This window comes from Drosophila virilis, chromosome 5 (assembly GCF_030788295.1).
Source record: "Drosophila virilis strain 15010-1051.87 chromosome 5, Dvir_AGI_RSII-ME, whole genome shotgun sequence".
Taxonomy (NCBI): Eukaryota; Metazoa; Arthropoda; class Insecta; order Diptera; family Drosophilidae; genus Drosophila; species Drosophila virilis.
In genome coordinates this window covers 20,996,209-21,023,051 of record NC_091547.1, presented here as the reverse complement: position 1 = coordinate 21,023,051, position 26,843 = coordinate 20,996,209, and the positions used below count along the sequence as shown (strand labels likewise).

The following is a 26,843-nucleotide window of genomic DNA, read 5'->3' as shown; positions in this document are numbered from 1 at the left end:
GTGACAGCACTTTCATTCACGCCGACGCCGACGCCGACGCCAACGCCAACGCAGACGCAGACGTTGACGTGAACGACTCTGTTATGTGATAGAGCGTCAAGTATTTACAGCAGGTATATTCTGTTAAGTCGACTCGGTAATGCGCTGCGATTTATTTTAACGGATTTTGCAAATAATTTAAAAATTTAAATTTAATTTAAAAACTAATAATATTTAATTATAAAGAAATAACATAGTCAAGGAATATTAATTAAGATATCATTCAGTTGAATAAGTTATAATAAATAAATAAAATTAAACAGCTTATGGCTGGATTCAGATATATAGCTTAATATTCTTTTAATAATGACTGCCTGTTGCAAACACAATCTGTTAACTAAACATGCCCACAAAACAGGTCGCTGGGTATCGCCTAGCGACATATGCTCGGGTCTGTGAACGTTGGAACAAATGTAAGCGCTGGCCGCCTGAGCTAGTCACTTATCACTCGGCGAGCTGGAGAGACACATTGGTAAACACTCTCGAAGCTACGTGCAACAATTTCAGCTGCAGTAAAGAGAACTAAATTCGTAAGGAAATAAAATGTATAAGACGCCAATGCACGAGCTGCGTCGCGTGTGCGTCATTGGAGGTATTAAATTGAGTGCTTAATGAAATTTATGAATGCTGAGAAACGTGTGGAAACTATTTTGGTATTTTAGCCGGCACTGCGGGATTGAGCGCCCTGAAGAATGCACTCGAGGAGGGTCTGGAAGCGGTGGCCTACGAGCAGGGCACCGAAATCGGTGGCACCTGGGTGTTCTCGGAGGAGATGCCCAAGGATGAGTACGACGAGGTGCACAGCAGCATGTACGAGGGCTTGCGGTAGGTTAAAAGCGCTAAGCAGATAATCACACATACTATATATTATCTTGGGTGCAGCACTAATTTACCCAAGGAAGTGATGGGCTATCCGGACTACCCGTATCCCACGGAGATTGACGAGTCGTTCATCACATCGCAGCAGGTTCTGGAATTTCTTCGCTCCTATGCCGATCATTTCAAGCTCCGGCCGCACATCAAACTGCAGCACGAGGTCATCAGGGTGCGTCCCCGTTCAAACGATTGGGAGGTGAGTGCTGACGTCTGATACAATCTGGCATTCATCATGCAATGTTCCGAATTTATTATGCAATAATAATTAAATATATATTGTTGTTGTTTACATTGCACGATCTTGCCCGGCGATTGAATTCCGATTTACCTACCTACAATCTATAACAATAATAATTGATAAAGGTCTATGTGTGGGATCACATCAACGACACCTGCGATACGGTCTATTTTGATTTCATCTATGTCTGCAATGGCCATTACACGGAACCGGATATGCCTACAATCGAGGGCATGGATCTGTTCGAGGGTCGGCAAATCCACAGTCATCTATATCGCAAGGCTGACAATTTTAAGGGTGAGCTCAAGTGCAGATAACAAATAAATTCAAATAAATATTATTTTGATAAGATTCGATACCCGTCCTAACCGTCCTGCCCAGCAACTTCTGTATCCCCCCCGTCCTCCCTCCCCCCTCCCCGTGCACGAGATATAAACTATCAGTCGCAAAAACTTTTAGCCTAGTTACAGACGGAATTTTGTTTTCATATTATAAATAATCGAGTCTTATCAAGCACTCAAGATGTTTGGGTTCTGGTTGCTCGGTGTCTGACCTAATCACAAAATAGTTTTAATAGTGTATACCCATGGTAATCCACTAGTTTCCATGTTGGAGCCAACTGATAAACGAAGAGCACTTGAGCAAAAAACTTTTCCAGGTTTTATAGCACAATCTGAGCTAAAGACAATGCGTATTATCTGCATATCTTTTGATAAATGAATATGCAAATTAAACAGATGTTTCATGTTGAATCATCTGACCTTCGTGATAAATGAAATATGGTGCTATTTTTTAACATATTTTTGAATAATAATCGATTTTTGTTCCGGCAGATGAAAAGGTTTTGATCATTGGCGCCGGTCCCAGTGGCATGGACATCACGAATCACATTCGCAAGGAGGCCAAGCATGTGTTTCTGAGCCATCATCTGGCGCAAACGCCGAACACCGCGTTTATGGGCAATGTGACACAAAAGCCGGACGTGGAGCGGTTCACCAAGGACGGCGCCATCTTTAAGGATGGCAGTCGGGAAACGTTTGAGCATGTGGTCCATTGCACCGGCTACCAGTACAGTTTTCCGTGCCTGAGCACCGACGTGGGTGTGCAGGTGATCGATAATTTTGTGCAGCCACTGTGGAAGCACTGCATCAACATTAACAATCCGACCATGTCGTTCATTGGACTGCCCTTCAATGTGATACCCACGCACATATTCGACATGCAGGTCCGTTTCACCCTCAAGTTTTACAGGGGCAAGCGGGAGCTGCCCACACGGGAGCAGATGATTGCCGACTTGGAGAAGGAGCAGGGCGAGCGCTGGGAATACGGTTTCGTCAATCGCAAGAAGGCCCATCAAATGGGCGAGCGCCAGGTGAGCATTGCTTACGAATTATTGAAGTCCCGCTTATGATAACTTATTTGTTATAGTTTGACTATTACAACGAGCTGGCGAATATGACGGGCATTGAAAATATAAAGCCCGTTATTCTGAAGTTGATGAAGGATTGCGGCAAGAAATATATATTTGAATTGGATACCTACCGCAATTATCGCTACAAGGTCATAGATGATGAAAATTTCGCCAAATATCCGCTGTGATGGCATTACGATTTATATGTATTTTATGTTTATAATGTAGTTTTTGTTGCACTTAATTATACAAATTAAGAAAATAAATTTACCAATTCAAAACAAAACAAAACAAAACACGATTGAATGTCATAGCACGCAGCTTTACGTAGTTTCACTGTTTGTTTGTCGAGTGGCAGCACTGTTGCGCTCAAAAAGAACTGTTAACATAAGGCCAGCTGTTAAGCAGCCTAGCCTTCATATAAAGCTTCTGTTAAATTTTAAAAATGTTTCGATTCTTGATTTCAATTTGTAATTTTTTTTCAAACAGCTTTAAATAGCCTATTAAAAATATTATACATATATTGCTGTTGCTTTATGTACAGTATTGTAATAATTTATTCATTCTGATTTTGCCCGCACTATGTGCTACTACAGTTTTTTATAATTATAATTGTAATTATGTTTATTTAAGTCAGCACGCATACTTCCATAATATGAGCTAATATTTTATAAGGGCTACTACTATTTCTACTACACTTTTATGTTAATACCTATTCACTACTGTTTTGCTTTAGCACTGTTGTTGCTGTTCATATTGCACGCTTCCTCTTCTTCCTTACTGTTACTGTTGCTGCTACTGTTGTTGTTGTTGTTGTTGCTGCTGCTACTGTTGCTGTTGCTGTTGCTGTTGCTGTTGCTATTGCTGTTGTTGTGCGCATCGAATGTTTCCAGCTCCTTCAGCGCAATCTTCTGGAAATCACAATCAATAATCCTTTTACGCTTGCGCAATGGCCGCGTGCTTTCCGCAGTGCAGTTGTTGCCGCTGCCGCTGCCAATCCCGCTGCCAGCTGTAGGAGATGTGGGCGTGGCCGTATCTTTGGTTTGGATGAGCGTGCGTTTGGTTTGCAGGCGTGTTATCTTTAGCTTGGGCAGTTTCTGTGTCTCCAGCTCGGCTGAGGCACTGTCATTGGCGTCGACTGCCGCCGGCTCCACGTTGTGCACCACGATGCAGTGCGTCGCCTCCTGCGTGGCGTCCGGCGAGTCTGTGGTGGGCGATGTGGCTGGCGAAGGTGTCGTTCCAGCTGGCTTTGTCTTTGGTATGGATTTCATCTCTTCCTCCTCCACGTACTCCTCCTGTTGCAGTTGCTGTTCCGGCTCCTGCTGCTGCTGCTGCTGCTGCTCCTCCTCCTGCTGTTGCTGTTGCTGCTGCTGCTGCTCCGGTTCCAGTTCCTGCTCTGTTTTGGCCTTGCTGCAGTCCAGCGGCTGTGGCTGCTCCTCTGCCCTGCTCGTGCTCTGCGCCGCGACGCGCTCCTCATCGTAGCGCTTGCGCTGCTCAGGCGTCAGATACGCCTTGTAAAAGTCCACAATGGGCAATGGCACTGGTATGGGTATGGGCAGCGGTATTATTATTGGATAGGGCACCATCACAGTGACGGGTGGCGCAGCGCCCAGCAGTGCGCCCAGGGCGCCCTGCAACTCCGGTTGCAGCTGTGGCTGCAGCTGCGGCGGTGGCGGCGGTCCGAAGTGTGCGCCAAATCCACGCGGCAGCATGCCGGGCGGTGGCGGCAGGAAGGGATGCGGCGGCGGTGGCGCTGCTCGAGCACCAAATGGATGACCCAGCATGCCGTTGGGCGGCGTAGCAAAGTAGCCGCCCGGCATGCCGGCGGGTGGGCGACCCATTGGCTGTGGCAACTGGGGCGGCGGATGCTGTTGATGCTGCTGCTGGGGCTGCGGCTGGTCCGGCATGGGCGATAGCGGGGGCAGCGGCACACTGGAGCCGGCAAAGTCTGCGCTCAACGGCGCCGGCTGCTGTTGCTGCTGCTGTTTCTGCAACAAACTAGCGACCGTTTCGGAGCCAGCAGCTCCGGCAGCGCGATGCGGACGCTTGCGCCGGCCCGGCTTGGGGCCAGCGTGAACATGGTGCCGCTGTAGCTGTGGCAGCGGCGGCGGCGGAGCACCAGTTGTAATTGAGGAGCTAGCGGGGCTCTTTTGCGCCAGCAATTTGGATACGGGCGCCACTGAGATCAGAGGTTTGTTTGGATGGCTCGGCGGTGTGTTGCAGGGCGAGCTGCGCTTGGAGGCATTCGCAATGCAGACTGCCGCCGGTCCGGGTGACACCGAAATGGTGGACGCAGGCGAGGCAGACCGACTGCGACAGTTGCGCAGCCAGAGATCGGGCGTTATGAGACCCGCTCCGTCGCCGGCGGCGGCAGCCTCCAGGCCCTGATCGCGCAGATGCGGATTCATGTCCAGGTGCGCCTGCGTCTCGTTGCAGAAAATCTGCATCTTGTACTGATTAAGACACTTCTCCGAACAGAACTGCAGTTGCGAGGCACCATCCTGGAAGTCCACATAGCTGACAGCGTGCCGCACATGCTTGCACCAGTCGCAGGTTTTCGCCTTCTTGAAGGACGCACGACGGCTCTGCGTAAAGCAGGACTCGGAACAATAACGAGGTCCATCTGTGCTGGTTAGATAATCCGGCGCATTCTCAGCGATCGGCCGATGGCACCAGCAGCAGTTGTTGTAGTCTGCAAAGAGGGAGCGAAGAAAACATTTAAACATGGCATAAGTCGGGCTATTGAGAAGCGCAGAGAGGGGCAGCTGCAAGCAAAGCCTCTACAGCTCATCTTATGTTTTTTATCTTTCACTAGTATGGTCGCATATAATATTCATTCAAGTTTAAAGATAAACCCATTAAAATTTCGAATACAATAATATTTTAGTCCGTTCTGGCATTATGCCCAAGCCTTTGCTTTATTTTATATATGCTACCTAATTTGTTCCTCTGGCTTACGTAGATTCTGAAAAGATAAATCTAACTCATCTGTTGCTAGTTACAAGAGTTCACTTCGAAAGCCCATCTGTCGTCCTCCACATTTACTTAAGTCTGAAGTCTGCCCTTGTTCGCTGCAAGCCTCTGCATTTGACTGCAAAAATTCTAGCTCTATGCTTTTAAAAGCTTGTTCATGCAAATTCTATTTTTACAATTCTCAACCATTTACAGCAAATAATATCTTCATATATGAAAAGCCTTCCGGTGCAGAAAATGTGTTGTTTAACTTTTGCTAGCATTCAAATTCAGTTCTGTCACCCAATAGGCTGGCCTGGCCCTGGCCCGGACACAGCTGAGGACCATTTACAGGCAAATTCCGCAAAATACATTGTTTTCGAAATTTGTAAACCATATTTGGGGCTTAATGAATCGGTTATTTGATAATGCAGCTGCAACAGCCAAAAACTTTGCCAAAATCAGTTGATGCCAAAGTTAGCAAAGTTTCAAACCTGTCTGTGCGTAAAATTTGCATAATGACTGACTCGCTGCAGCACAACGGTAAGGGGGTTGGCGGGGATGGGTGTAACAGGGGGGGGAATGGAGTGGGGTACAAGTCGAAATTCTCAAGTTGCAAACAAATATCGGTAACAGCGGCAGCAGTCGAGGCAGAGGCTGCTGCAACAATGTGGCAGAAACTGAATTTATGAATTTGATTTTTGCCTGTCCGAAACCAACTGATGTTTATTTTTATACCCTGCAGCCATCAAATGGGCGTAGTGTTGCTTAGCCGTAAACAGTATCCTAGACAAATTTACAAATTACGCCAGGAGCACATTTGCAATGCATTTTGCGTTTGGAATATTCTCAACTGGTTCACAATGAAACCTAATGTCTGGCAGTTAAGAAGAGTTATCGCCTGGCAGATACATTTACGATGCAAGACACAAATAGTATTGCTTGTGGTATAGTATTGTATTGTTAAAGCCTAGTAACATATTTTGCAACTATCGCAAATGTATCTCCCAGGCGATTTTCTCGCTAACGCATATTTTACTCAATGTCTACGCCCAAAATAAATGCTCGTCTTATGGAGGCCAGGTTAATAAAGTCCGTTAGAGAGATTATAAAATGATTAATAGGATGAGTTTTTACTGTATTCGAGAGTCGCGGAAGAGGAGAAATGAATAAAAGAGAAGGCAGTGAGTCTCCACTGTATTTGGCAGACATTTTCTTTTCTTTATGTTTTAGGCAGCTACAGGGTATTTGCTAGTGGGGTATTCTCTACTTGTTGCATACGCACCTATTTTCTCCTCGCTGTGCGGCGTCGTCAGGGCTGTGGCAGACGGCTTGCCGATTGAGTGCGGACTCTTGGAGTCATCCTCGCGCGAGCTGCGTGTGTCGTGATCCGAGGGTGTCGTCGTGTTGCTGTGACAATTCAAATTGCTCGCTTTGCGATTGCTGTTGTTGTTGTTGTTGTTGTTGATGTTTATGTTGTTGCTGCTGCTGTTGTTGTTGTTGTTGTTGTGATAAGCTGCTGCCAGAGCGCTGCTGCGACTGCTGCGCATGTGACTGCGCTGCTGTTGTTGCTGTTGTTGTTGCTGTTGCTGTTGCTGCTGCTGCGTTGCCACCGCGGCAGCCGCTGCGCTTTGCAGCAAACGCGACGTCTTGGCGGTGAGATCCAGGCGATCCACATCGACGCCATCGAAGCCATACCAGCCGAGCAGCTCGTTCATGGTGTGCTGCGCGAATTCCTGAAACGAAACAGAAGCATGGCCCAAATCAAGATTAACATATTACTGCCGGCATGCCAATTGTATAAGCTGACGCAGTTCGTCCAAGTGCACACCCAGGAATAACTCGTGGCTTGTGTCATTCAATAGCCCTCTCAGGCCCCAGCCAGAGCGTGCCCGGCAGCTGTATCTGGCGGCAATTCAATACGACCTATATACCCTTCTGCTTGTTTTCTTTTAGCCCTATCTACAACAGGTGCAGCTCACTGAGCCGCATAATTGTGGCTGCTTCTTGTTGCAACAGCAGCAGCCACAAGGTGTGGCCAATGCGGTGGCAGCAATATTTCAAAGATATTATCTGCTATTGCTAACAATCTTTAAATGGGTATTATGAATTTGATCCAGCAAATAGAACTTCAGAGCAGCAAATGCACGCCTAATAAAGATATATGGTGAAAGATAAAGGAAAGTAAAATCCAACTGCTGCAATGTTACATAACAGAAATGTTTACATAACTTTATTCTATAAAGATAACAGATGTTAACTACAGCTTGTTTAAATAAAAGCACGTCCGTTACATGTCTTTGGTGAATTTTAAGCTATTTAAATTAAATGATTTAAGACCTAAAGTAAACGTTTCGCAGCATTGATTTGATTCAACCAACAGAACCAATAGACACATTTTAAACACTTTAAGATAAAATTAGATTAGAAAGATAAACTTTCTTTGCATAAATATAATGTACTTTCCCTGCTGCATCCAGACAATTTGCTTGCCGGACGTTAGACAAGGATTAATATGACAAATTTTACGAATTAAATCAATTATTTAATAAAATTAAAACATTTTACATTCTAACTAAGCTCTAATGTTCAACATTTCTTCTGAGTTTTTGGCAATGATAAGAAACGTGTTTACCCAGACTCAAATTTAACTCGAAATCAATTTTGCCAAGCTTAGCTGAAATTTTATTACATCATTTTTAAAGAAAATGCTTTAAGGTGCCTTTAAATAAGTTTTTAAATTGGTTTTATTGTTTCCCAATGAGCTGGAGCTTGGATTATGCCCCATTTGTAATTAATAACTTTGATGAGACTTGCGGCACACACACACTCACACTCACACACACACGCGCGCGTACAGACACACACTTAAGGATATCAACTAACACACACGCATCCACAATACAAAACTTTATAATGGAGGTAACGCAGTGCCGGGGGTTGGTTGGGGGGTTGCAGGGCAGCAGGGTGTGCGGGTTGCAGGTTAGTTGGAGAAAGGGCCAACATTCACACATATAATCCTTCGTGTTGCTTTTGTTGCTCTTCGTTTTGCAATGGGATCTGTCTTTCGGCAGCTGCAGCAGGCGGAAGGGGGGACCCTTCGATGCTGGGCATGACATTGATATGCAATACTTGGGCCAATGGTTGTGTGCGTGTGTGTGTGTGTGTTCGAGTTGCCTTTCTGCATATAATACTGTTTTAAACAAGTAGAAGTGTTTCAATCGGTAATGCCTGACTAGGACATGCCCTAAGTACAAAAAGTACAAGATTTAAAAATAAATATTTTTCAGTTTTGTGAAATATTCTTCGCCTCAGAAGCAAATTCTCAAAATATGGAAGTAACAGCAGATATCGAATAAGAATTGTTCTGCGTGAGATATACGATAATATATATATTTTCAATTTAAATTTCTAGCAGGCAAAGCTACATTGACTTAGCTCGAAGCTGTTTCATTCAGTTTGCAATATACATTTGCACAAAACCATAATACTTTTTTTTCAGTATTTATAGGGTATTATATATGCGCCTCAAAAGACCGATCGGTGTCTGAGTCCGTTCAGGGACCAGTCGAAGTCGAAGCAAGGAACTGTTGCGGCTTTTGAAGTTTATTTCGGGTTTTCGTTTCTTGTTTCTTGAAATGAAACAAACCAAAATGATATATATCTACATATAAATATGTGTGTGTGTGTGTGTGTGTGTGTGTGTGTGTGTGTGTGTGTGTGACTGCAAGCACACATGTGCCGTCTGTATGGACACAAAAATTTCACACAAGGCTACGCAACTGCATTAAGACGTATCAAATTACATTGAAATTCTCATATTCAAAGTCGTCGAAGTTGTTTTTGTAGTCAAAGCGACGCATCAGCGCAGAGGCAGGGCTGTTGCACAAAAAATGGCGGGGGGGGTTGAGTATCGAGCGGGTGATGGGAATGATGCCCCCACAACAAAGGATTTGTTTAAGCCCAAAAAAATGTTGACCTTCAAAGCCGTTAAAAAATAAATATTAATAAACAAAAAATTTCTATTTAATTGATTTTCATTGAAACCCTTGCTGACGACGCCACTGCCTTGGAACGCAGCTCAGATTTACTGGGCAGGCAGAACATTTTTGGTGCTTCTGCGGAATGGTAAATTACTCATACGACATGTGGAAAATGTTGACACAAGCGCTGACAGCTTGAATGCGACATGCGACATGCAATTGTGGGCGTGGCTGCCGACAGACACGATTTCTCTTTCTTGTTATTTTTTTTTCGTATTTATTGGGCAACAATTAAAGACAGGCAAATGGCGAATGAATCACTCGGACTGTGAAATCTATGCCAATGCTGCTAACTAACTGCTGGCATTTGATATGCGACACCCAGCGCTGGACACACGATAGGGCCCACTGTGGCACAGTGGGCAAAAGCGATGCTAACTTGATGACAAAACACGCAAAGACACGTCTAATCAGCGACGGCTGCACGTCGTCTGCCAAGTCACACGCTCGCTTGGCTCGTTCAAGTTGTTATTGTTATTGTTGCTGTTGTTGTTGTTGTGTCTGTGTAGGGTATTAACAATTCGCACGATAAAAATCTTGTGACTGGCTGCAAGGCGTATCGATTACACGCCTCAGGTGCGACCTCGTCGCTGAGCGAGCCGTGCACTGGCAGAGAGGAAAGAAGGTGGGGGAGGGGGTGGAGGGTCAACATTGGGCATAGGCAGGAGACGCGCGCCCGGCTCAAGTTCAGCTCTGGCTGTCGCAGCCACTCGCAGAGTCCGAGTCCAACTGTGCGGTAATCGGAGGCGCATTTGCTGTTAGCTCTTGGCATATCAATTCCACCTTTTAATACCTACTCGCTCTCTCTCTCTCTCTCGCTCTCTCGCTCTCCCTCTTAACTCTTGCAGCTATCTCGCGTTTTGTGTGCTTCTGTCTCTGTCTGTTGGTTTTTAATATCATTTGACTGTTAATTTATGTTTGGTTTTTAATTTCTGATTTGTGCGTTCGCTGGCAGGCAGCTGCCACATCGGTAGGGGGGGGTTAGGGGTTATGCTAGGGAGGGCTGCGGCAGCCTCCAGCCCAGATGACGACGACGACGACGACGACATTTAAACTTGCGCTCATTGCAAGCGCTGTAATTCTAAACCGCAATGCGAATAAAAATCAATTAATTAAAAATGTAATTTTATGCTCCTTATTGTTGTTGTTGTTCTTCTTCTCCTTCTTTTTGTGCTGGAGTTGCGACTTGTCTGACTTGTCCGTCTGTGAGCCTGTCCGTGTCTGTTATTTACTCGGTTCCCGCCACATTTCCTCATCAACATTTTCATAATTAATGCTTAATGTATCTGACAGATACAGTTGGCAATAGCAGCGCTCGTCTTATTTAACACACATTCTCTCTCTCTCTCTCCCTTGCTCGCTATCCCTCTCGCTCTGCCGCACTGCCGCACTGCCTGTTGAATTTCGCAAAATCTCAACTTACAAAAACATATCAAATTTGCGCTTTTATTATGAATCGCAAATGAACTGGAGCTGACTTGACGAGTGCTTTTTATATTTTTATTTTCGAGTCCAGGTCCGAGTGCCAGTTCCCGTTGCGAGAGCCACTTCAACTGTTGTCGCAGCCATTGCATGCACTGCGCGAAAAACTGCAGCAACTTGTGGCCCAAGTTCCATTCTATTTAAAGCAATAGTTACTATTTTTATAACATAATATACCTATCTCAAATAACTAATCATATTTCTATCTGGAACTAGTTCCTTAGCACAGAGTTAAGTTGGCTGCGCCTCACAGTTTGGTGCAAGAGCTAGTTCAGAGCTATGAACAATTTTGAACTTATTATCATGTATAATTTCTTCTTATTTACATATATAATAATAATAAGTATTACCCGGCGTTGACCGGGTATTTATTCAAGCAGACAGCCAGTTAGTTTGTTTGTCAATCAATTAGTTATCGAAAGATATGTTCTACAAAACAACTTAAGGTTTTCACGTGCAAGCCAAATAGCTCACATCCAGGCAGAGCCTTTAGCACCTATTGGCTAAAAGCAGCTCCTGCAACATGTTCTGCTCATAGTTATGGCCACTGGCAATGGCTGGGCGCAGTGTGTTATGCGAGTCGGCCACATTAATACATGTCTACGGTTACTCAAAAAGAAACCCAATAGAATAATGTAAAGTATACGCTGGCAATGGCTAACGACGGAGACGATGGGCAACCCAATACGTTTATAATAACTCACCCTGAACCCAGTAAACTGAACTCGGCTCAACTGAGCTGTGGCGCTGCTGCTGCTGCTGCTGCTGCTGCTGCTGCTGCTAAAACTAAAACGAACTAAACCAAGCTGCAAGCTAGCAGCGTGAGGCCCAAGTCGGAGACGGAGACGTTGCTCGGGCCGAACCCAATCCCGCTCAGTCACCACCACCACCAACCACCAGCAACACCACCCCAAACAAGAGGGCTCTAGTCCGCAGAGCTCGACTAGAAGATACCCTAAACTCGCAGCTGCCGTGACAACAATTTGAATTGCGACTGTGCCTGCTTTGCTTTTGGTCCAAATACACTCCTAAATAACGCAAGTGGCCAAATCTTATGCAATTTTCAGGTAATAATAATATGACAACCAAATATGTGTACATACCATAGATCAAAGCTCTATTCCTAATTCCTATTTCTAATTTTTATACACTACAGTAGTATCTAAATATCAATTTACGAGTTGAGCTTAAATAAATCAAGTTTTAAGTTCGCTATTTATCGATGTAATGCAAAGAACATATTGAAGCAAATGCAAAGAACATATTATAAGCTTCTACTGCGTGTAATATAAGAGAATATACATATCAAATGTTAGGTCTCTAGGAGACAATCAGACAAGCTCAAAAAAAAAAAAAAAGAAAAATACTTAATGGAGTCAAAAAAGTTCCCCTTTGCCTGTTACATGCATCGTCTCAAAATCAATGTACCCATTTAGAGCGTATTAAAATGAAAATAACAGCAACAACAAATTCTAGAATTACGCTAGTTTTCTCAACGGTAAGGCACATGCACGTGTGTGTGTGTGTGTGTGTGTGTGTGTGTGTGTGAGTGTGTCGTGCACAAAGTCAGTCGGTTTTTAGTTTGTTGTAATCGAATATCGATAGCTCGGGATTGAATGACGCGCGTCCTTCTTTTGAATTCTTACATGACATACTTGGGAGCGCTGTCTCTGTATCTGTGTGAATTTTCAGTTTTCCTCATGTGTTTTTGTTGTTGTTGTTGTTTCTGTTATTGTTGTTGTTGTTGTTGCTGCTGTTTTGCAACTTAATATTTTATTTCATTTTAATGTGTGTACATCAGATATGGGTTGGCTCTACACATATGTATGTATTTATGGAACTGCTAGTGTATTGGATTGCATATAGTACACATTCACATATATACATCTAAGTATTGTATTACAATGACCTTTTTGCTTTAGAGAAGATTGGGTTAAAGCTTGCCATACGACCTATTACTATATGTAGGTGTATGACATGGACTTAGAGCAAGAATTGCGGATAATTTTCTAATTCATGAGTATGATAATTTTATTTTACCTACATCTTCCACTCATAGATATACGAGATTTTAATTCTATATAAATTTATAGGTATATAGATCCTTAGAAGCATAAAACAATACTCATTTTTGACCAATTTTTGCAATACATATAGTAGTCTGATGTTGATAAGATATAGCGCACATTAGAGTAGCATTTTAGAGCTCATCAAAAATCATAATCCTAATATTTTGAAAGATTTTTAAACAAAAAGTTCCGATGTTGATATGAAGGAACTGCTAAAATCATTAGAAGAAATTTTGAAAGACAAAAATGATACCCCAAAAATTGTCAAGGCTTTTCACTTAACAAAATGTAAGCACAGTATTTAATGTATCCATAAATCGTATAAGTAATACACACTCTTTGATATTTTAATTTTTTGTTCCATTTGTCTACATACATACACATTCCACCCCACCCGCTCGGTCGCAGCTCAAATTCAACACTCTGCTTTCATGGCTTTATCTATTTCTTTGTGCATTTCTATACTCATTTAACACAAAAGAGCCTCTCATTGCACTTGATGCCATTGGAAACATCAATGCTGCAGCTGCAGCTGCACTCGAGCGCCGTCTGACGCATGGCAGAGTCAACGACAGCTCAGAGCAGGTCACAGCATGATGGAGTTACAGCATTCTGTGCACCCCCCCCACAACCCGCCACATAATGCCACCCACTCAGTGGCTCAAATTAATTTAACGTTATTTTAATTTGAGCTGTTGCTATTCCGCTCTAACTAACGTTGCACGCCTGCGCCACCTGTATAGTAGACTGATGCTGCCTCCACAGGGTGCCTCATGTTACGCCCGCTCTCTCGCACACTTCATATTCTATGTGTGTGTATGTGTGTGTGCATGTGTTGCCAACTGCATTTGCTGGTGTTTTCGCATAGATTTTATCATATTCCATTTTGTTTGTAATTCAATCTGCGGCGCTGTTATTAAAGTTCTGCTGCTGCCGCGTCATTTGAGCTATGACTGTGCCTAAGACCACCCCCCCCCATCCCGCCTCCTGAACCTCTTCTACGCTCCAACATGCTGGCGGAGGGGAATAGTGTGGGCGGACTGTGGGCGTGTTGCTGTTGTCCCTGAGTAGCTGCTAGGCCAGTGCGTTGTCATTGTGTTTGTAATATAATATCCCTGTTCTGCATGAGCTTGTGTGTGTGTGTGTGTGTGTGTGTGCAGAAGTTTATAACTAGGATATGAATGTGCGCGTGGGTGTAACTAAATAGCTGGAGATTTTCCTAGCTTTTTCCCTCTACTCTCGCCAAAACTTTGCAGGATTATTAATTTTATGAACATTTTATGTTAAACAAAATTATACACAAAATATTGCCTTACTATCGAGATGATTTAGATTTACTTCGTTTATAATTGCAAAATCGAAAAACAAATTATCTAGCAACATTTGTGCTCTGTTTATATTCATCATCATTTGATGATGGAAGAAGAGGGTTCAGGGTATCCCCTAGTCGTGAGCTCCCGACTAGAACCTCTTACTTGTTAAACTATGTTATAGCCTAATATAGCCTTATAGCTGGATGAGTCTTGGCAACACACATAAAATGAATATTAAGAAAAAAAATACTTATACTAAGTTTGAAATGCGAAAACAATTTAAAATGTTTGTGCTTTGAGAGTTTGTTGGCATTGGGAGTGCCGGAATATGTTTTGTATACATTGCTTAGGCCATTTCTTAACCTTTCGTTCATGAACTTTTCATGTGACCTTAATGCGCACTGTGTCTGGCATAACAACTATTGTATTTGTCAATATCATTTCATACGCCCACTAACAGTTATTAATTTCATATACGCAAGCTTAATAATTTCCCGAACTTTGGCCCTTGGCTCGAATGCGCCAAAAAATGTTATCAAGCGAGGGCAGTTATTGCAGTTGCTGTGCTTACAGTGGGCCCAAGCTGATGGGTTGGCAATGAAATTTGAGGCGTAAATTATAGCAAATTATTAATAATATTATTGGGCTTAGCAACTTAATGAAACGCCCCGCGCGTATATTTGCAGTGCGTGTCCTTTGGGCTCGTGCACATCCTTTTGAGACACGACCTTTGGGCTCGACGCGACTCGGCGCGGCTCGTATCGGATCGGGTTGGGTTTTGGAGCGACGACGCGTCGCTGTCATAAAGCGGAAACCTTGAAGCGTATCGTCTTACCACAGACCTATCAAATTGCACCCATGAGGCGCGTTAATGTTGTGCGTATTGTTGTTGTTGTTGTTTGTTGTTGTTGCTTGTTGTTATTGGCGGGTTGTAATTATGTTGTCTGTTATTGCTTCTTCTTTCACTCCATTACATATTTTGCCGCTGTCTTTGCAGCAAATGCAGCTTGTAATTACGGCACGGCCATTGAGCCAGCTTAAAATAAAACAGCTAAGTTTTCATATTTTTAATTGAGTTTTTTTGTTGTTGTCTAAAATACAGAAAGTGTTGCATACTTTGTGGCTCGACAATTGTGTGTTAGGGGGGGTGATAGGGTGCATTGGGCTCTTAATTCGCGAGCATGATATGCTTATAAGACAAATGTTGAGAAATTATAATATAGATATATATATTAGTCTGTTCCAATGTCAAATACGATATACCCAAACCCAGTATGGTTCAATATAACTCACTCTCTCATTCGTTTTTTTTTTACATCTTATTTAAAGTTTTAAATAACTTCAATAGGGGTTTCTTGAACTTAATTATGTGGCAAATTATGTTATGTACACACACATTTTATATGGAAATTAAGGCGTGCCAGCTAATTCCCTGTAACGCCCACTTTCTCGCCATTAAGGCAAAGTTGCCGACTCAGACGAGGCGAATTCATAACCAAAGACCAGAGCTAAAGCTTATGCCAAAAAAAAAAAAAAAAATGGGAGAAGAAAAAAACCCGAAACCAATCCCAACGTAGCTCCATTCATTATAATAATTTTTCTGTTTAATAATATCATTGCGCTCAACTGCAAGCCAGCGGCTACAATTTCAATTTACCGATCCGATTACACGTGCAACAACAACAACAACAACAACAACAACAACAACAGCAGCTACAAAAAATGTTGTGCGACCGCCGTCAACGTTGTTGCTGTTGTTGTTGTTGTTGTTGTCATTCTCGCGGGTCTCTGGCATTAAATTAATTTTGCTCATTTGGCGAAAAACTCACCACACAACGCAAGATATAAAAGAGTGTGGGGAGTGCGGGCAGGGGTAACGGGCTAGCGGGCAACGAGGTAAGCAGAGACACTCAGACTCAATGCGAAGCAGAGGCAGGCAGTCTGCTTCTATTTGCAACCCACTCACAGCGCGCACACACACACACACACACACACAGTCACTCACTCACTCACACGCACACACAGAGTATGGCACTCGTTCACTCACTCGTTAAAATGATTATAAAAATTTATCAATATAAAATTACCAACGCTGCTTCGTTTTACAGTTAACTCGCACAATGTTGGCGTAATCGTAATTGCTAGACTTCGACGCCAACGTCGACGCCGACCGCGACGCAAGCGCTGCTGCTGTCTGAGTTGCCAACTCCGTTTACAAATGCGCTGCGCTCCTGCAACCAATTGCAGGCCCAGGATCTAAGCGAAGCACAGTTATTGTGAATTTTTGTTATGGTAATGCAAAACCAGGCAAGCTAATGGTCAAAGGGGGCAGTGCGAGAGCAGGCTTCGAAAAACAACAGAGAGAGGAAAGAGAGGGAGAGGGGGGGGGGGGGGGGAAGAACTTTTCATGGCAGTTGCATATTTGAAATTTCGAAATGCTGTGCATCACCATGGAAATTGTAATTGAGACTGAATATTTGGTTCAGTTTCTACCTTTCAGGGGATTCAGATTATGCATTTTTGTCTGCTTCATTTTTCATTTAACAGGAAAAATTTGTGTTTCCGATTGTACGTATTTGTTTTCGTGTTTGCGGTAATTCTAAACTAATGATGCACACATTTTTGGTATATACTTGTTGGAATTTCTGCTTAGAATTTAAAGGACTGAAGCGTATGTAGGATACAATTATGCAGCATTATTGGCATTAATGGACACACATGACCTTTGAAATGTTGCAAATTAACTTAATATTTAGTACATAAACGATAAATCATGCATAACCTTTTCATAAACAACCTGGCTGAGACGTGTTCAATTCCGTTTTGTTTTGCTGGCAATTACGGCAATTACGGGGTCGTTTTCCGAACGTTCCGGTTTACCCAGCCGGTAGGAAAAGAGCTCACAACTGCGCGATACACTGTTGCGCATAACTTAGACAGTTGTGAATAAAAACATGTTAACTATTGAAATGGAATGAATGGAAATGAAACACATTTGAAACAAATGGAAAAGAAACTATTATTTAAGCGTAGGGAAATGGAACACAATTGAAACAAATGGAAATGAAATACTATTAAAACAAATGGAAACGCAACTCATTTGAAACAAGTGGAAATGAAACACTTTTGCATATGCCACACACTTTAATCAAATACTTAAATAATTGATAATAAACAATTTGAATCATTAACTTTGTTTCTTTCAAGCAAAGAATATCTTATAAATTATTATCACAAAATCCGTGTGTTATTCACCTTTCGAAACAAATTTCAAAAATAAACCATAAATAACCAATAATAAATTGCTCGGAAGGCACAAATTTTCAACTGCAGCCAAAAATATAGAAAAAAAAATGACCGAAAAATATATAAATTTGTTGCGCTATGAAAAGTTTGAACAATTTTTTTTCTCTTAATTTTAATGCGTGTTGTGTGTGTGCGTGTGTGTGTGTGTTTTTTTTTGTTTTGTTGTTTTCATTTTGCTTTTGCATCCTTGTTATTGAATACTATTTAAAAACGATGTGCAGACAGAAGTAATTAATTATAAATGTGTTTTCTTTTTTAGTTGTTGTCTTTGGCATGTGCCAAAAATTAAGGTGAAAATTACGCGAGATTTATTTGTATCTGCAACTGTGTATCTGTATCGGTATGTGTGTGTGTGTGTGTGTCTGCGTATCTGTGAGTTTGTTTTCATTCATGAAACGTACCTTTATCTCGTCGCTGGGCAGCTCCTTTTTGATCTGTACAACGCCGCTTGCCACATTTGGTGGCACAACGCTGGCAGCAGCCGCAACATTGCCATCCCGCGAATTGGACGGTGACGTTTTGGCCGACATTGTTAACTGGGCCGTTTGTAGTGTTAATCGGACTCAGCAGGCTGGCTAACTGAAACACGCGAGAAACAACGAGTTAAACATCTCAATTAGTCAACGCGACATCTGATGGATTTATGATTGGAAAGTAAAACTATCTGCCGAACACGATCGATTCTTGAGACACGACTCGTGAGCCTCTTCGAAGAGTATGTTTGGATATAGCTTTAAAAGTAAAATGCTTAAATGAGTTGTATGTCAGCTCATTGAAGACACTCAAGAGCTGCTTTCAAACTTTTTTAATTTCCAACATTGTTAACTCAGAATTATTCGCATAATTACAAATAAATCTCATCTGTAATAATAGTTGAAATTATGTTATTTCTTAAAGATTGTATTTCCTTTGAAGATTTTCTTGGCGATCAATCATTGAATGGGCTGCATTTGCTCATTTTATGACCCCAACACGCCCACTAATGCTGGCCCCCTTTTTCTCATTTTCTTAGTTTTTTTTTTGTTGTTTTTTTGGGCCATAATTAATTACAGCGTCTTCTTAATTTTCAGAAAGCGCCTAGCATGCCGCTTCTGCTCTTGTATGTTTGTATGTTTGTATCTATGCTTTGCATATTGTTTCGCATCCATTGGATACGCACGCAAGCAGACGGCGGCGGCGGCGAGTATTTATATACCCAACATGTATTTGTATCTGCGCCTCGTACACACACATAGCCGTATCCGTAGCTGTATCCGTATCTGTAGCTGTAGCTGTAGCTGTAGCTGTGTGCCTGTGAGCGTGTTCGGTTCGCGCGCACTTTGGTGTCTTGTAATTTAATACCCCATACGAAACGTTACCACCTATCGCATAACAGCGGAATACAAATACAAATGCACGCACACAAATACAAAAATACAAATTTTCAATAACAAATCCACAACAAGAGGCCAAGTGGATTTTGTGGCATGTAGAATTAACTTTGCGTTCAGCATTAATCAAATACAATTTTCAGCGCGCACTTCACTTGCTTTGGGAATTTTGAAAAAAAATACAAACAACAACTTGAAAATAGAAAATCAACTAGCTGGATTTGACCATTTGTCAAGCTGTACTGAAATATTACAGAATCCTGGCATTATACAAAGTTAGAAACAAGCATTCAAAATATCTTAAGAAACAGGAAGAGGAAACATTTGAAATCAACAAGATTTGATTGGGCTTTTTGTATCAGAATTAAGAACAAACAACATTAATTTAAATTAAATGTTAAGCAATAAAAAGCTTGGCAATTTAATCTTCAATTTAGTTATCAAGCTATATCCATACATCAAATTCAATAATCTTTCCCATCCCTGAGCTAATATTTCATTTGGTTTCAGTTTTTTTTTTTTATTTTCAAATTTAATTTACACATTTGTTTATCAAAAAGAGGCTGCTGTATTTTATGTACATTCGTTTTCATGTGTGTTTCTTTTGTTGATCTTTATTAAATTTTCGTTTTTATTTGGTTTTTCTGCTTTCTTTGATTATTTTTCTGAAAACATTTCAATTTGCGTCGCATCGTCTTTATTATGGGCTTTGTTTGCTTTTCAAAAACGTTGCTTCTTCTTGAAAAATATTTCAATTTCAAGGAGTTGCAATTTATTTTACATTATTGCATATACATCTTTAATATATATTTTCGAAATATTTGTTCTTAAGTATGTATTTTATTCGAATTGAAAAAAACAAATTTCCAATGCAGCGCCTGTCCAATATATATTCCAAAAATAGCTTTATATTTTCGACATTCTGTATATTTGTATACGGACGTTTCTCACTCACAATTGCCTTTCTTTTTCGTATATATATATATGTATATATATATATATTTTTTTTTTTATTTTTTAATTTGATTTTCCGCTTTACAACAAACACCACAACCGAACGTCAAGGAAAACCATGCCCAATGCTCATTTTCATTTTCACTTTTCACTTTTCACATGCACATCGAACACGAATACGAACTCAATTCTGAGTGTGTTTAGCTTTTGGGTCTTTATTTTTGCTTTTCGAAAAAACGATTTTCAGATTCTTGGCGATTCTCTCGCTCTCGCCTTTGCCTTTTATTAATGCGTTCGCTCCGACCGACGTCCGCATGCGGCCGCGTTTCATGAACGTTTGACGCTGGCGGCCACTGCCATGTGGATTTTACTTTGCCGCCGTTGGCTTTGCCGCACAGTGGGGCAAACTGCGTGTTTTCGCTGTGCACAATTTACAAATATTATATATATGCGATAAATGGACTAAATTGAATATTAAACTACTTTTGATATGTCTAAATGTTATAAATAAGAGTTGAAATTGTGCAACAAAATTTGTTACATCAATTTTAATGATATTTCAAAAAAATAATAATACAATTAAATGATAATAATAATTAATAGAAATCCCACGTTTGCAAAGGAATGTGTATATACTTATGCGGAAAATTTAATAAATAAATTAATCAAATCATTTCTTGCTTGATATATATAAAACTATATATATTTAAATTCTTCAGTACGTTAGATGAAATCAATTCTTTAAAAACAAATAATAAACTTCCAAAATTATACAATAATTACAATCAATTTAACTTAGAGATAATTTAAAGTTTCATAATCCCAACTTGTTATAGATTAAATACTTTATAATTAAAGGTCTTGTCGATTTGATTAGTTATAATTTAGCCGGAACTTTAGGCAGCTTAACTAAAATTCTTTATAATTTAGGTATTCCGCAACAGAGGAGAAAAAACATCAATAAACATATATATGCCTTAATTTGTTTTATTAATTTTATCCAATAAAATGATATGCTTTATCGTCAGTGAATTCTAAATTTAGAAGCTTATTAAAATGGTCCATGTATAGTTATATAGGTTCCACTGTGCATTGCTGCACAGCTGCTGCCTGCGCTCTGCTTCGATGTTCTGTTGGCCTCTGCTGCGTATGCGCGCAGCTGTGGGTCCCCCAACGACGACTCCCCAGCCCGAGTGGCTGCTGTTGATGACGTATTGGCTGTGGAGCGCCCACCCCCCCGCACTGTTCCCCCTAGCACCTACCTTTTGATGAGTCAAAGTTGCGCGCTGAGGCGGCTAAGCAGAATTTTCCGTCTCATGAAAACGAAATCGAAAACGAAAAGTATCTCAGTTTAATTCTTTAGCATCTCTCCGAGCGCTCAGTGCTTCTCAAGCTCTCTAAGTCTGTTGCATATTTTCATATTGTGGTGGATGCAACTCGCAGCTATTAATAAATCGTGCATCGTGTGGCTGCTGCCCGCTTACCTGCTCGATTCATATGTGCATAGATATATGTTTATATAAATCTATTTGTTGCTTTTGTTGTTTCTTATTTTGAGAATTTATTATTGTGTTATGTCTAATTTCCTTTAATTTATTCAAAATTTTCCGTAAATGCACTGCGATAAACGCACTCAAACAAAGAGCGCAATAGAAGTGTAACAAAATTTGAAATTAATAGGGCAGAATTTCGAGTAATTTGAAAAATGCACAAAGTCCAATCTAATATTATTTTTAATGCATTTATAGCTTATAAGCAGAAGAACTCCAGGGATAAAAATTTACTCCCAAGAGATTTCATGTTTAAGAGAATATTTAAAAAAAAAATCTACAAAATTTGTTTATAAAGGTTTTAAATGGGAAGTAGCTGTGATTAGCAATTATCTAAATTGCGAAAAAAAAAAGGTGCATTCCCAATGGATTGTTGGCACTTTGTACCTTAGGACCGTGTCAGCAGCTATTGCAGCCAATATTGGTAACGGGACAGGTTTATGGCATTGCAAGAAGAAGCAGAAAAAAAACAGCTGGCAATTGTGCCCTGTGGCGATAGGCAGCAATAGTGCAAGACAAAGGTATTAGCAACAATTTAATATATATGCGACAGCTACTGCAAACGGTGCCAGTCGTCGCCCTTAAAGTCATGGTGCCTGGAACTGGCGAAGAACAGAACATAAATTGGCCCAGAGACACAGTCCACTTAGTTAACTTGGCTTGGTCGTCTGTTCTGGTGAATGCATCATCGTTGTTTAGCATTAATAATAAAAACTAAGCTAAACTAAACTAAATGAATTGTTCAAATAGGACATCATTATAATCAACAGAAACAGCCGAGATCATAAGCATAAAAATAATTCAAAGCAGCTGCCGTGTCAATCACACTGGGCGCAGGCAAAACAATGCAAGCATTAGATAAATTAGGCATTTAAACAATTTCATTTGATTAAATATGTTTGACTTTGCGTTTCAAGTGCCAAATTAAATGCTCATTCAATGCATATTATATAAGCTGACTAACGCATTTCGTGACAGCCGTTGAAAATTGCATTTAAATATTTGACGGGTTTTAGTGTATGTCAAAGCAAATTATAATAACACGAATTTTCCTTGTTTTTGTTTTCGTTTTGTTGTTTGCTTTTATTTATTTATTATTTTTCTTTTTCTATTTTGGGTTCTGTTAATCATTTTTGCCTAGATTAAACAGTCGTTTCATGGCATAAACAGCTCATGCTGACATTTAGTCAAGATCATTTCATGTGACTCCGTGGCGCAACGGTAGCGCGTCTGACTCCAGATCAGAAGGTTGCGTGTTCAAATCACGTCGGGGTCAGAACATGCGAAAGTGTGTGACTTTCTTTTTTAATAAATTATGTAAAATGTTATTTTTAGTCTGAATGCATATTAATCAGTAAAAGCTAGAGAGAATCAAACAAATATGTGCAAATAATAAATTAAAGTACGCTGAGTGCTATAAGTAAAAAGTGCCTCAACAAACATGAAAATCAAAAATTTAATTTTGTTATCTTAAAAATATACATGACAGTACATATTATTGTTCCCAAAATGTAACTTGTTTTCATTTTTCATAAATTTATACATCAATAATTGTTTTATTTTTCGCTTTATGCGGCAAATGTCATGCTGAATAAGTCGTAAGAGCGCATGCTCTTCACCCGAAAGAGAGAGTGAGCTGTGAGCAAAACAAAAAACAGCTGTTCGCAATCAGCTGTTTAAAGTACACCCGAATAACAGAACGCAAATCAAATAAAAATACGAATCAAATATTAAACAATTTGCAATTATAAATAATCGCAGTGAAATATGTCATAATGTCCAAATTACCCAAAGTAGCGCTTAGCTTGAAGCAGGTAAGCGACAGCCAGCAGCCAAATATGTGTGCCACTCAAGATACAGGTTCTTCTGCACAGTTCATGCTGCGCCAGGAGGTGCTGAAGCTGTACAGGGAAATTTGGCGCACCACACGCCTGGTGCCGGACCAGCACAGCCGGCGCGAGCTGCGAGAGTGGGCGCGTCACGACTTCCAGGCGAATCGCAACCAGGACGACGAGGTGGCCATCAAGATGCTGCTGCAGAGCGGCAGACGCAGTCTAACTGAGCTGCAGACCAGCCTGGAATTAAGCGGAACGAGCGCCAAGAGCGGCGGCAAGTGAGGAAAATGCCTATAAATTTTATTTGAGCTTCACAAACTTGGCTAATGCCACATAAATACATACATAAATAATAAAGCTTAAAACAAAAACCTAGAGTAGAGGATAGAAGAGGATACGCAAGCTCAGAGCAGCGGGCGCAGTAAACTCAGCCAGGCGACCTTCAGCAGAGCCAGGCCAAAGAGCAGCGAGCCAACGCTGGTGATGATCAACGAGATGAGATCCCGTTTCGGATGCTCCTCAACGCGTCCCACCAGAAAGCTGTGTATCACAGTGCTGGTGATGTGTGCACCATCAAAGCCAAAGCAGGGTATGGCATTGATCAGCGCCAGGCCAATGCTAAACACCACATTGTATCGGAGCAGCAGCGACAGGGCATCCGGCCAGGCGGAGCTAATGTGTTTGTAGCGCGGCACAAAGCCCGACACACGCACCGTGCGCACCACATCCCGCACGTGTCCCACATACATGACTGGCGCCAGTGGCTGTCGCTCCCTAGTCTGACGCTTAAAGATCAAAATGCTCGTTGTGTTGGGCAGCATGGGACGCAGACAGTAGCCCTCGGTGCATGTGCCCGCCTTGCAATAGCCGCTCGAATCCTCCAGCGTGCGACGCATGGGCAGACAAACGTGCTGTGGTATCTCTGCAGGCGCATCTACGCTGACATCCTCAATGTACTCGAAACAGCTGACATTGGGATTGCGCTCGTCGCAGCACTGCAGCCGGCCATCGGCATTGTGATGGCCAATATCGATGCTTTCGTCGTTGAGCCGTATAAAATCCGAACTGATGCAGTAGCCTAGGCGCAGCTGCTGCGCCTGCTGCAGGCAGCTCAGCCAGCTATCCTCGCTACTGATGGGACAGTCATTTAGCTGAGTGATCACATTCTCCGGCTTTAGGCCACGCTCGCCGCGTAACGGCGACTTGGCCATCAGCTCGGTTACGATCACATGTTCGTTGCATACATAAAAGGGGGACATGGTCATGTCCAGCGTTGAGATGAGCATATAGCAAACACAGGCGAGCACAAAATTATTCCAAATACCGGCGCAGAGTATGCGCAGCTTGCGAATCCAGCGCAAGCCATTGAGATGATCGTGCGACAGCTCCGTGTAGGCCAGGGGCAGGCAGAAGTAGAGCTACGGCAATTAAAAATCATTTTATTAGGCAGTCTGTCAGGTCTAGCCAGGCTCACCTTGAAACCGAAACCGGTCACGGGCACATCCTCCAGCACAGCAGCTAGCGCATGGCCCAGCTCATGCAGCACCGTGCACATCACCAATGTGGCTATATAATAGCCAATCTCCTGTAGCGGCAGATTAACGCCCGGCAGCAATATCTCCAGCTGCACGGTGGATGTGGCAGCCGCTGCACCACCAGACGTACCCGTCTCGCTGCCATTAAATATGGTTATGATCAGCAATATAATACCAATGGGCAGCAGCAGAAAGGAGAGCAGCACGCCCATGTTGAAGCTTTTGACGAGAAAACTGCGCGTGCAGCTGTTGCCGGCAGTTGCGCCCCAGCGAATGAGCATGCGATTGAAGGCGCTGGCATTTGAGTGCCAATGGAGGGTCATAAAGTTAACGCTCAGGCCGGTATTGCGTAGAAAGGCATCGTATGGATAGTGCATGCAGCTCTATATTTAATGATAGCATTTTAAAAATGTAAAAACCATATTTGATATGCACAAAACACACCTTGAAGAAGCGATCGAAAAAGTACATGACGCCATATAGGGATGTCAGCACAATGAAGAATATTATGGGATCCATTGTGCGCGTATATCGTTTCGTTGACTTTTGTGCAATATTTTATATGTCGCACATTGTTATTGTCTTTTAAATATGTTGTTTATGTTAAAATGTTCTTGCTTAGGAGTTGCCGAACAGCTGTTTGCTGGTGTTGCATCAAAGCTGCCAACTTGCCTCCGACTGCAGCGATGGGCAGCACTTTAACATATGGCCACAATATGTAAGAGGTCGTGCGAGTATATCCATGAAATATGACCTCAGCTGAACGACAATGATTTTCACATATGCCAACTTTGATTGTACTTTTTTCCACAAAACTGTGTTTTTGGTTATTTTGTAGCCATACAGAAAATACCCTGGCTTAAAACAAGTCGTGTTATTTGATTATTAATTTCACTGCGTGACGTCACAGGTCCACAATTTCTGTGCTTGCAACTGAACAACCTTTTTCAACGTATGCAACATTGGTGGCAGTGTTGCCACACTATTCGGTTTTATTTAGTTTTTGTGTGTAGGCAACAAGCATCTTTTCATAATATTTATTTCCTAAAACCGCACATTTTGGAATTTATTATAATTTAAAGAATGCCAAAAGTGCGTCGCAGTCGCAAGCCCCCGCCAGATGGCTGGGAGCTAATTGAACCGACGCTGGAAGAGCTGGAACAGAAAATGCGCGAAGCCGAAACCGAACCGCACGAAGGCAAACGAATTACGGAATCATTGTGGCCCATCTTTAAGATACATCACCAGAAGACGCGCTATATCTACGATCTGTTCTATCGGCGCAAGGCCATCAGTCGGGAGCTGTACGACTATTGCCTGAAGGAGAAGATCGCCGATGGCAATTTGATAGCCAAGTGGAAAAAGTCTGGCTATGAGAATCTTTGCTGCCTGCGTTGCATACAAACGCGCGACACGAATTTTGGCACAAATTGCATCTGTCGCGTGCCCAAATCCAAGCTGGAGGAGGGACGCATTGTGGAGTGCGTGCACTGCGGCTGTCGTGGATGTTCCGGCTAAGACGACAACGTCATCAAATAGCTTGTAAATACAGTTTTAAGTCACAGATGAGGGATGTATATATCGACGAAGAACTGAACGCAACAGCTCCAGAAGAAGATGGAAGCCCAGGCTACAAAAGCTGAAGGCATTAACGGACGCTACAATTTCTGTCTTTTCAAGACTTTTACGACAACACCCGAATCAAATATATAAAAATAAAAGACAACAAACAACACTTGTAAAATAGACTTATGTATTGGTCAATGTGCGCATGTATTAGTAAACTTTTCTCTAAAAAGCGCGGCAAACTATTTACCTCAACTAAAATCATGCCCCACGTCAGCGTCTGTGTGCTGTGTATGTGAGCTAA

General features: G+C 41.9%; 5 protein-coding genes, 1 long non-coding RNA gene and 1 other non-coding gene across 7 annotated transcripts; 4 read left to right on the top strand and 3 right to left on the bottom strand.

Moving 5' to 3' along the window:
- Positions 1-118: 118 nt before the first annotated feature.
- Positions 119-1,386, bottom strand: LOC138911437 (uncharacterized). Its single transcript, XR_011417058.1, has 2 exons — positions 1,248-1,386; positions 119-1,135 (listed from the first exon to the last, which is right to left on the bottom strand). It is a non-coding gene; the product is annotated as an uncharacterized lncRNA (long non-coding RNA).
- On the top strand, positions 471-2,860 carry Fmo-2 (Flavin-containing monooxygenase 2). The gene is made up of 6 exons (XM_002049181.4): positions 471-631; positions 702-864; positions 922-1,111; positions 1,279-1,450; positions 1,987-2,525; positions 2,582-2,860. The coding sequence occupies exons 1-6, from the start codon at positions 583-585 to the stop codon at positions 2,750-2,752; spliced, it is 1,284 nt and encodes a 427-aa protein (XP_002049217.1). The 5' UTR covers positions 471-582; the 3' UTR covers positions 2,753-2,860.
- On the bottom strand, positions 2,011-20,383 carry Sobp (Sine oculis-binding protein). The gene is made up of 4 exons (XM_015174009.3): positions 20,055-20,383; positions 18,131-18,308; positions 6,802-7,252; positions 2,011-5,256 (listed from the first exon to the last, which is right to left on the bottom strand). The coding sequence occupies exons 2-4, from the start codon at positions 18,257-18,259 to the stop codon at positions 3,284-3,286; spliced, it is 2,553 nt and encodes an 850-aa protein (XP_015029495.1). The 5' UTR covers positions 18,260-18,308; positions 20,055-20,383; the 3' UTR covers positions 2,011-3,283.
- A 2,424-nt stretch (positions 20,384-22,807) lies between these two features.
- TRNAW-CCA (transfer RNA tryptophan (anticodon CCA)) lies at positions 22,808-22,879 on the top strand. The gene has a single exon. It is a non-coding gene; the product is annotated as a tRNA-Trp (tRNA).
- Positions 22,880-23,119: 240 nt separating this feature from the next.
- On the top strand, positions 23,120-23,809 carry LOC6626281 (LYR motif-containing protein 2). The gene is made up of 2 exons (XM_002049183.4): positions 23,120-23,417; positions 23,478-23,809. Exons 1-2 carry the CDS (start codon positions 23,379-23,381, stop codon positions 23,718-23,720), a joined length of 282 nt encoding a protein of 93 aa, XP_002049219.1. The 5' UTR covers positions 23,120-23,378; the 3' UTR covers positions 23,721-23,809.
- Positions 23,718-25,730, bottom strand: S2P (membrane-bound transcription factor site-2 protease). Its single transcript, XM_002049184.4, has 3 exons — positions 25,418-25,730; positions 24,913-25,356; positions 23,718-24,856 (listed from the first exon to the last, which is right to left on the bottom strand). The coding sequence occupies exons 1-3, from the start codon at positions 25,490-25,492 to the stop codon at positions 23,843-23,845; spliced, it is 1,533 nt and encodes a 510-aa protein (XP_002049220.1). The 5' UTR covers positions 25,493-25,730; the 3' UTR covers positions 23,718-23,842.
- Positions 25,731-25,956: 226 nt separating this feature from the next.
- On the top strand, positions 25,957-26,708 carry LOC6626283 (protein BUD31 homolog). The gene has a single exon (XM_032437206.2). It carries the CDS (start codon positions 26,057-26,059, stop codon positions 26,489-26,491), a length of 435 nt encoding a protein of 144 aa, XP_032293097.1. The 5' UTR covers positions 25,957-26,056; the 3' UTR covers positions 26,492-26,708.
- The last annotated feature ends 135 nt before the right edge of the window (positions 26,709-26,843 follow it).